This window comes from Anneissia japonica, unplaced genomic scaffold (genome assembly GCF_011630105.1).
Source record: "Anneissia japonica isolate Jap-2015-1 unplaced genomic scaffold, ASM1163010v1 scaffold277_len1293397_cov203, whole genome shotgun sequence".
NCBI classification, from domain to species: domain Eukaryota; kingdom Metazoa; phylum Echinodermata; class Crinoidea; order Comatulida; family Comatulidae; genus Anneissia; species Anneissia japonica.
Window position 1 is genome coordinate 528,636 of NW_022719460.1, and position 10,121 is coordinate 538,756.

Below are 10,121 nucleotides of genomic sequence, written 5' to 3' on the forward strand. Positions count from 1 at the left end.
GTACTACCGGCTAATTTTGATATTTTCTGAAAATATAGGGTCTTGAGAAGTTCAGAACTCAAAATTACCCAGAATCCCTTTGGGGGAACACCTTCAAATGACGCATTCAAAATGGCCGCCCTTTTTTCACTTTAAATCATGATATTATTTTAATTCAGGTTAAGATGACATTACTCAAAAACAAAAAAACAATTATACCTGAAATTTACACCTAACATTCATTGATGATAGAAAATGAATAATGTCATTCAAAAATGTATAGTTTCAATCACCATAGCAACCGTTGCTATGCATATTTAAAATCACATGTTTTTTCAATAAAATTTAAGTGAAACAACCGATAAAAGTTTATATATATTATTATAGATATAGTTTTTGTAAATATTTTTTTTATATTGATTATCTATGAATGCCATATATTATGGTTATGTATATATGCATTTTAAAAACAAACCGAAATTTTAGTGCAAAGTGATTATTTTCTCCATAGCAACAAAGAAAAAAAATACCACAATTGTAGAAAAAATGCAGAACTGTAATTTATTATAATTTTTCTGTTTAAAAATATATTCAGATTATAATTATAAAGAAAATATTATTTTAATGGATTGGTAGGCATTATAAGATACAAAATATGAGGTTATCGCTATAGCAACCAATGACACATTAGGCGTGTTCTCTGATTGGCTGAAAGTTTTGAAGCACATGCAAGGCCGGCATGAAGGTTTCACAAGCAGTAGGCCTAGATTATTAGGCCTACAAACGAGGTAAGTTTCTTGTGTTTTCCCCATTTGTTTGTTGTATTTATATGTAGACAACATACAGATATAATTCAAGAAGTTAATATGCTAAAGTTACAATATAAATTTAGAATTTAAGGCCAGATTCTAAGTGATATTCTAGGCCTCTTGATTGCAGCTTTTCTAGGCTATGCTTAGGCTCTGGTAGGCGTATGCCTAGGCCATGCCTAGTGGGGCAATCTTTAGTTACGCCCAGTAGGTTTTAGGCCTACGCTGGATTTGTAGCTATGACAAACATGTTTACAAAGCTTAGATATATAATTTAAAATCATGCCTGGAAATATAAATTACAATCAGAATAATCGTAATCTAATCTGTTAGGAAAGAAAAGTGACCTAAAAATTGTAAAAATATGCAATTAATAATCAACAGTATAATGTAGGTCTTTACACAATTTTTTTTTCAACAGAAACCTTTTCAGAAACGTACAGAATGGTACAGAACACCTAGCTTTAAAAATAGCTAAATTTATACAATGGAGGTTTGTAATACATATTTTACAAAATGAAACATACAGTTTTGTTGCATGAAAAATGCCTAATGTTAGCTTGCATAGATAATATTGTTTACACAATTAATATATATTAATTAAAATCCCATTTAAAAAAAATGTTATTTGGCAGAAATTTGATTGAACATCAATAGGACTGAAGACATTTAGAGGGATGTGTAACATTTTCATAGCTGATACATATAATACATTAATATAATTAAGGTAAGTGTTAGGTTTCGGTAAGATAATAATAAGAAATATAACAATTTTATTACTATTATTTCATGTATTGTAGATTTTAAAGAAAATTATTATTGTCAAATAAATAAAAATAAAAAGGCCCAGTCGAAATTTGAACTTTGGATTGCAAAGGTAAAATACTAATAATTCCATCTTTGAATACATTAGGCCTACATGTTATTTGGTAGACAAACTGATACAGACATGAGGAGAACTGAAAGCCTTGAGAGGGATTTTTACCATTTGCAGAGGTGATAAATTCATTAATACAGTTGAGGTGAGCATATTTAATTATTTTTTATAAATAAAGTTAATTGTTTTATTCAATGTAGTTTAGATCATAAAAACAATACGGAAAATTATAAAGGCCTTTTTCATCACATATTATGTACTTCTCTACACAATAATTTATTATTCATTAAAAATTCTATTAATAATATAGTTATAAACATTAAAATATAATATATTTATTCTGTTAAGAACAAATTGAGTATTACAAAATATGTTATTTGGCAGATATCTACTTGAAAATGGAAAGGTCTTCGATACTAAAAAGCCTTGGCAGAGATGTATGTCTAATTTGCAGAGGTTCAAGGGGACCGCTATCAGCTAGAGAACTTGAATATAAAATCACACAAAAAGGATTGTCAACGTTGCTGAAGTCATGTGACGAGCGTCAGGATGAGGTAGCAGATATTGTTCAACATATCCGAGGTACTTCACAGATGCTAAAAGTTCGATTTCATTTTCAGTGTCGGTCTACATACACAGACACACGTAAGCGTAGTCTTGCACTTAAACGACGACAAGATGAAAATAATCCCAATCCCAAGGAATCAAAGATAACTAGAGTAATGTCATTGTTTTCATGGGATGAACAATGTTTTATATGTGGTAAGCCAGAAAATAGAAAAAAGGGTAAAATATTGTCAAATGTAAACTTGAAACCAAAGAAAGTTCGGCAAAAGGTTTTAGATACTGCTAGGGCAATAAACGACCAAATTGTCATTCAACGTCTGTTATTTGAAGAGGATATTTTTGCAAAAAAGGCAAAATATCATAAATTGTGTTATCAAACATACACTTGTAAAAGAAATGTTAATGCAAGAACACACACTCTGAAGAAGGAGTTTACTGATTCAACCATAGATAGTTTTGTGAAAACAACATTCTTACATTTCAAAGATGCATTCGATAGTGGAAAAGTTGTTCTTCTTTGTGACATGAGAAAATTCTATAATGAATGTATTGTAAATAGTGATGCAAGTTTAAAGGTACAAGCAAGGTCATTTTTTATTAAGGAAAAGTTGTTGAAGTTATATGGTAGCTGCTTATCATTTTATAGCCAGAGAGGGAGACCTGATGTTGTTTGCTCTAGTTCTTTAACGGTAGGGTGCCTAATGAAAAGTGTGCAAGATTTAATGGAATCTGACATTGAACATGAAGCTGAGGAAGAAGTTGAGAACGAAGATCATATTCTTCACAAGGCGGTTAGTATCCTTCGGAATGATATAGAGAAGATTGAACCAACAATTTACTACCCAAGCGCACACGAAATTAATATTGATACTTCCGCTGCCTTCCTGCCAAAGAGGTTGCAGAGATTTATTCAGTGTCTATGTGATAAAACGGCTTTTAATTCATCAGATATTGATCACGTTTCTTCGGAAGATGTTAAACGACGGTATATTTCCCTTGCTGAATGTATTGTATACTGTTCTCGTCGTGGGAAATCTCAAGTCATCCCACCGTTTCATATTGGTCTTATGACTCAACTACAGCATGAATATGGAAGTAGAAACCTAATAGACACTCTTAATGCATATGGAATGTGTGCGAGTTATGACGAATTGAGGATTTTTCAAACAGTAGCTGCTGAGGCGCAAATTTCTAGAGCAAATGATGGTGTTTATGTACCACCAGGGATTGTCAACATGCAAGAAGGAGGTAGTTTGATACAGGAGGGCGATGACAACGTTGATATAAATGTGGAGACGATCGATGGTAAGAACACATATCATTCAATGGCAAGAGTCATATTCCAAGAACAGGATCCAAGGCACAAGCAGCCTCTCATCCATAAACTTAAACGGTCGACACATAAAACACTTAAATGCAATGATACCACATTTTTGAGGACATTACCATTTGAAAAGCCAAAGGTTCGCCCAGAACCATCCCGTCTTCCTATGGGAACAAATGTCGTCACTCAGTACGTGAAAAAGCTTTTACCATTTCATTGTACGAAAGACATTGTATGGACTTTGCTACGCCAAGTATCACGAGGAGTGTATCATGTACCACAAAGTGTGCACTATTCTCACGATCAAGTCATTTCCTCCTGGACAGGTTTCAATTCTATTGTCTCTTCAAGAAATATGGAAAGTGTTTCATTTATTGCATATCCTCCGATTATAGAAGCTCCTCCATCTGATATGAGCACTGTATACACCACACTCAAACGAGGCAAGGACTTGGTGGAAAAGTGTGGCCAGCTTTGTCATGTGCATACATTTGATCAACAACTATATGCTATTGCACAAATGGTCCGATTAAGTCATCAACATGAATTTCCCAACCTCATTGTCCGACTTGGTGGATTCCATACGATGGCAACCTTTATTGCTTGCATTGGAAAAATTTGGGGAGATGCTGGTTTGAGAGACATACTGGCAGATTCTAATGTGTATGCCCCAGCAAGTGTCGAGATGATGCTATCTGGAAAACAATTTCATCGAGCAATTAGAGGATTGACATTAGTTTTTGAGGCTCTAATTCAACAGCTAATTGGTAATTTTCTGATGTGGGTAGAAGAACACCACACATTCAAAGATCTGGAAGAGACCATAACTCATCTGTGCAATGTACAAGAGAAATTTGTAACAAAGAAGGACATGTCACCAGAGATAATTACTGATCTTACAATTACAGTGGAACAAAAACTACTCCCACTTTTGAAAGAATTTGTAGCGTGGGGTCGACAAGCATCATCAACTTTTGCATTCTGGGATAATTTCCTAATTGCAATGCAAATAGTTCTCTCTAACATCAGAGCTGAAAGAGAAGGTGATTGGAAATTACATTTATCTAGCATTTTTAGCATGCTGCCGTACTTCTTTGTAGCAGATCGACCTAATTATGCACGTTGGGGCACACTATATGCTGTGGAAATGCTCCATTATCTTCCCGAGTCAGTGTCTGAAGCATTTCACAATGGAAAATTTCCAGTAAGACAAACTTCAGGAAAGTTTAAAGGAACTTGGACTGACATGGCAGTGGAATCAACCATAATCAAAGACAGTAAAGGTGACAGCGGAATAATCGGGTTAACCCGTAAAGAATCAGCTGTCCTTAGGTGGACGTGTATTCGCCATATTCTGGGGGAGTATTCCAGAAATATGCATCTCCGAAGTGGTTTAAAAATGCCTGATACGACATTCCATGAGCAAACTAAACCAGCCATGATGAAAAGAGATGAAGCAGATGCTCAACAAATAATTAGTCACATTAAGAACAACATGACAGATCCTTTCAACACATCGTCACACCCATCGCTTCTAGTAAACATTGGTACTGGCCTTGTTGCTACATCAGATATTAATGATTCATTGTTGAAAGCTGTAGAAAAGGGTGAAAAGATGTTGGATAACTTTCTGAAATCCCGCCTTATTCAAAATCTTGAGAAGAACACATCATTTTATCAGCCAATTACCAGATCTGGGTTGAAAACTCTCAAAATCATGATGAAAACCACAAATGTCAAAATCAAAGGGAAAAACAAAAGGATAGCCGTGTCCCCAGAACTTATCTATCAGCGAGCACTCTCATTGTCTAAAGTTAGACCAGATATAAATTTAAACACAGTCTTAAGTTACCCGGTAACATCTGTTCCTCCAGCATTGTTCAAGGAAGATGGGAGCAAGCGTAGAACCAACAAATCTGATCTTCTTCATGTCATGGAAGAAATAGGAAAACAATCAGCAACAACCCTTCCACAAACATATGTAACATCTGCTGTTCTGATAGATGGAATGGCCGAGTTGCAAAAGATGAATGTAAGAAATATGACAACATTTTCTGATATTGCAAACTCTTGCTTTGGAAAAATTACAAATCTGTTTCATTCATATGAAGAAGTACATTTGATTTTCGACAGGTATGACGATGAATTTTCGCCAAAAGATGAAGAGAGAGATCGTAGACGTGGCTCTGGAAATCAGTACCACTACCATGTTGAAGAGAACAGAGCTCTTCCAAAATGGAAAACCTTCATGGGTGTTTCTCACAATAAAGGGGAACTGACTAACTTCATTTCAAGTTATGTTGAAGAAAAGGCAGTCCAACACCCAGAAGTCTTTAAGACAAAATATCACAAATTATTTATTGCAGGGGGTTATTCATCAAGATTGGCAACAAAGAAGATAGATTTCACAGGAGTCAGCATTATTGTAGAAGAGCTATCTTCAACACAAACTGAGGCTGATACGCGGATAATGCTGCATGCCACACATTTTAACAACCGTATGACCACTTTAAATTGCGTAGGGCGTCTAGTTGTTCAATCACCGGATACAGACGTGCTGGTTCTTTTGACATATTATTGCCATGAAATGAAGGCTGTTCAGGAAATATGGTTTGAGACAGGACAAGTAATGAAGATGCTTGATTTAAGAAGATATATCCCTGTACACCTAATTGCAAGCCAGATTGGAGAAGATATTTGCAAGGTATTGCCAGCTGTACATGCACTTACATGGTGTGATGCCGTCTCGTCATTTTTTGGAGTAGGGAAAAAACTGTATTTCAGACATTACTAAAACTTCCAAAGGAAAAGTTAAAGAATCTTCAAACACTTAAATGCGATAATGAAGTTAAGACCATAAGCTCTTCCACAGAGTTTGTAACTGCACTTTATGACCCAGCTTTGAAATTTAAAGGAACACACAAGTCTCTTAATAAGCTACGAGTTCGCATGGCTTCAACACGTTGTACTTTGGTGTCTAAACTTCCACCTTGTGAAGCATCATTCTTACAACATGTTAAGCGTGCCTCATGGCAGACAAAAACATGGTGCAATTCGCATGTTCCAAAGCCAGAATTGCCTAAACCTATTGGAAATGGTTAGAAAAACCATGAAGGTGTTATTGAACCTGTTTTTTTAAAGGTCCAACAGCTTTAGATAAATTACACGATTTTTTTTTTTGTGGGTGTGTTGGAAAAAACTAAATGTTCAAATAATTGCATCTGTTTTATAGATGGGTTAGCATGCTCTGAAGTATGTCGTTGTGAAAGTGGAGAAAACTGTAATAATCCACATAATGACAAAGTAGTAACAGAAGACTAGATAGCTGGTATTTAATTAAGAATCTAAAAAAATTATATACAGTATTATCATAAACAGTTATCGTGGCAAACATCTGATCTTTATAAGGTTTTTTTTTTAAATAATTATCATATTTATCGAATCATTCACATCCTACCAGGTACCCATTTGTTGTCCTGGGTGACCAACAGCCTTAGCTAATATACACTGAACGTTATAATAACTGCATCTGTTTTATAGACGGGTAAACATGCACTGAAGTATGTCGTCATGAAAGGGAAAAAAGTGCAATAATCCAAAAGATGCAATATACTTGGCTACTAAATTAACGCTAAAACTATTTTTTTAATGACCACTTCTGTGTCAAACATCTGAAATGTATAAGATATATTTTATATTTATCATAATTATCGAATTCCCACATCCTACCATGTACCAATTTGTAGTCCTGGGTGATATGAGGCAAAATTAGAAGGTGTCTTGTCCAAAAACACAAGCTGTGGGTCATAAATTTATGTCAAACTGTTGTAAAATACTCAACTGAAAGCACAATACTTATTGACTGCACAACAACACGTCGGCTACAAAATTGATACAGTATTAGTTTTTAATGATTAAAATATTGTGTCATATAAATACAGTACTGTAAAACCAAATAAGGATGTATTTATCACATTTATGCCACATATGCAATAATTAAAAATATTTTAATAAACTTGTATGTTATAGGTGTAATTTTGCCCTACCTGACGTGGAAATGTACTGAATACTCAGTACGTGTGAAAACAATTGCGGAAAAATTGCAAGTTGATCTCGGGTGGGACTCGAACCCACGATATCCAGATCACTGGCCTGGCATCATACCTCTAGACCACTGAGCTTTCGCCTGATGGCCAGGCTTGAATTCGATTCAAAGTAAGCAGTGGGTACTGCAAATGCTGATAATAATTGTTATTGTCGTGATATATTTTAGCTTCATTAACCATAGCTTTGAATGATCTACGCCAGGTTAAAAACATCATTGGGTCTCCTCCGTATACTTGAGGTTTGCAGGTTGGTAGTGGTCGTCGTTCAAGGATGTCAATTGTCTTAGTCCATACAGTTTCTGGTGTGCTTTTTATTTCAGGTGTGGTTGATTTTTAGAGGACTTTTTGGCCATAATCTCTTCGCCTAAACGCTCTTCACGCGCTGCGGCAGCTTTGTTCTTCGCTCATTTGCATAGCTCTGCGTGCTCCTCTCAATAATACCTCCATCGCGTGAAGAACGTTTGCGCGATGCCTTTGAAGTCTAATGAGTTCCCCGCCACCAAATGCTCAGCAGGCTTTGATTACCAAAAGATTGAACACGGCGAAATGGAGAGCACGTTCATTTCTCAATGCGCACTACTTACAGTGAATCACTATGGCTGCGCAATCGTTTCCACCTTGAAGCTAATACATTGATCCTTCAAGAAATACCAAACATATTAATGTTTTCTTTAAAAAAGAGTTTCGAATTTAATGAAACATTTACACCAGCTTTGAAAGTATGGTATATTGCAACTTGAATTTCCATAAACTGGATAAAACTCGATAATTCCAATTTTAACAGATATTAATTAAGGAATGATAATTAAAATGTTAACAGATATTACTTAAGGAATGATTGAGGATTATAATAAACTAAGTCATTTTAGGGTTAAAGAGGGTTAAACTGTTCAAAAATTCAATGCAGAATCAGAAAAATTTTCAGTTTTACGCTGCCTTAGCTTTATAGTCAAACAAATCGATTTTTAGACAAAATTATAATGAACACAGAAGTAATTTAAACATAAATATTTTGCGGAATCTGTTCCTGAAACATACAAATAATAACATACTAAAAATCCGGAAAAAAATCCAAAATCCAATCAGGGGAACATTGTTTATTATAAAGATATTTAATGGGTTAAAATCAAACGCTTTATCGCACAACCGCTGTGCTGGAGCATATAAAGGCATGTCGTTGCCAAGTTGTTGCTAACGAAAAAATGTGAATTATAGCAAAGATACTAGAAATACAAATGTAAACAGGAAAAAGATGACAACACCATTGCCGATCTTAAATTCTTTTATTTTCCAATCAGAAAAAAACCTGCAATGCATAAGACATAAACATCAGTCTAGTGCAATAAGATAAACTTGAAATCATTTAACATTTGCTTTAACTTTATGTGTAATTATGAATAAATTGCTTAAATTTGTTAATCTTATGTAGTTCGCAAATGGTATATTAAGTATGTCATCGGAGAGATGCCAGTTCATTAACGGTGGACAGGGAGTCACAAGCCGTTGATTAACATTTTCCACACTTTTAACCTTAACGAAATGTTGAGAACATATTACATATTATATATTTTATAGTATCATTATTATACATGGAAACCTCCATTTTACATCAATTATACAAGGTAGCAGACTTCCATCACATTAATATACAACCACAATATTAATAACAAGATTTTGTGAAACGTCATTTAAACCATCGTTTACCCCGGCTTTGCAGTTCCTGAGCAATACGTTCACAATAACCAAACAGTACGATCACTCTACCCAGTGATGGCACTAAATAGAAGAAAATAAGCTACCTGTACTACACTGTAACAATCATGTAGATGGTTAACACTGGTTATGTAATATTTACCATGTAATAATTATTTACCTATCAATCATCATCTTAGAATAAGAACAACAATTCTCTTATAGTCATTAACAATAACACAATAACAGTTTCAGTAAAGAGTTATAGTAATAACAACCTACAGTATGCAGTACTACCAGTACTACAACTTCACTATTTTAATTACTTATCTTCATTTATTATAATCACCCTGACTTTTTGACCGTAAATGTTAATACATCAACTAAGATTTAGTTAAAGCCATTATATCACAGTACTCAGCAATAATACTGAATATACTTTCACTATCTTAACTACTTCTCAATTAATAACTGGACGATGTAGATAATACGCCGTGTGCAACGGTAAACAATAGCTGTTAATATGCTGTGGAGTAGCGCCCTCTATAATTATAAACTAGCTCTCCTAGTAACCAATCACGCATCTCGTGCATGACCGTGATGGAATGAAATGGAAAGTATCTTAGGCCTACGAACAAATAATTGTATTTACAGCACATAATAATGTAGTATTTTCTATAGCAGATGTAGGCATACAAACTACAATAATCCAAACTGTAATTAATACGATAAACATTAACTAATTAAGCCAACAATCAGCTCCGAAC

The 10,121-nt window shown here is 34.5% G+C and overlaps 2 protein-coding genes across 2 annotated transcripts in view; one reads left to right on the top strand and one right to left on the bottom strand.

The window, feature by feature from the left end:
• Window positions 1-128: 128 nt before the first annotated feature.
• LOC117110927 lies at window positions 129-6,877 on the top strand. Its single transcript, XM_033253778.1, has 5 exons — window positions 129-1,281; window positions 1,702-1,810; window positions 2,050-6,260; window positions 6,362-6,653; window positions 6,789-6,877. The coding sequence occupies exons 3-5, from the start codon at window positions 2,064-2,066 to the stop codon at window positions 6,875-6,877; spliced, it is 4,578 nt and encodes a 1,525-aa protein (XP_033109669.1). The 5' UTR covers window positions 129-1,281; window positions 1,702-1,810; window positions 2,050-2,063.
• A 2,057-nt stretch (window positions 6,878-8,934) lies between these two features.
• Window positions 8,935-10,121, bottom strand: part of LOC117110928 — a 2,876-nt gene continuing 1,689 nt past the window's right edge. Inside the window, exon 3 of the mRNA XM_033253779.1 lies at window positions 8,935-9,438. The gene's annotated coding sequence lies outside the window, so the exon portion shown is untranslated. The remainder of the gene's footprint in view (window positions 9,439-10,121) is intronic.

What these genes read in the sequence shown, in the direction of transcription:
- LOC117110927 (XM_033253778.1), top strand. Translation starts at nt 2,064, where the DNA reads ATGGAAAGGTCTTCGATACTAAAAAGCCTTGGCAGAGATGTATGTCTA. An exon ending in TTGGAGAAGATATTTGCAAG is followed by an intron (nt 6,261 to 6,361) that starts GTATTGCCAGCT and finishes AAACTTCCAAAG; the next exon opens with GAAAAGTTAAAGAATCTTCA. An exon ending in GCCTAAACCTATTGGAAATG is followed by an intron (nt 6,654 to 6,788) that starts GTTAGAAAAACC and finishes TCTGTTTTATAG; the next exon opens with ATGGGTTAGCATGCTCTGAA.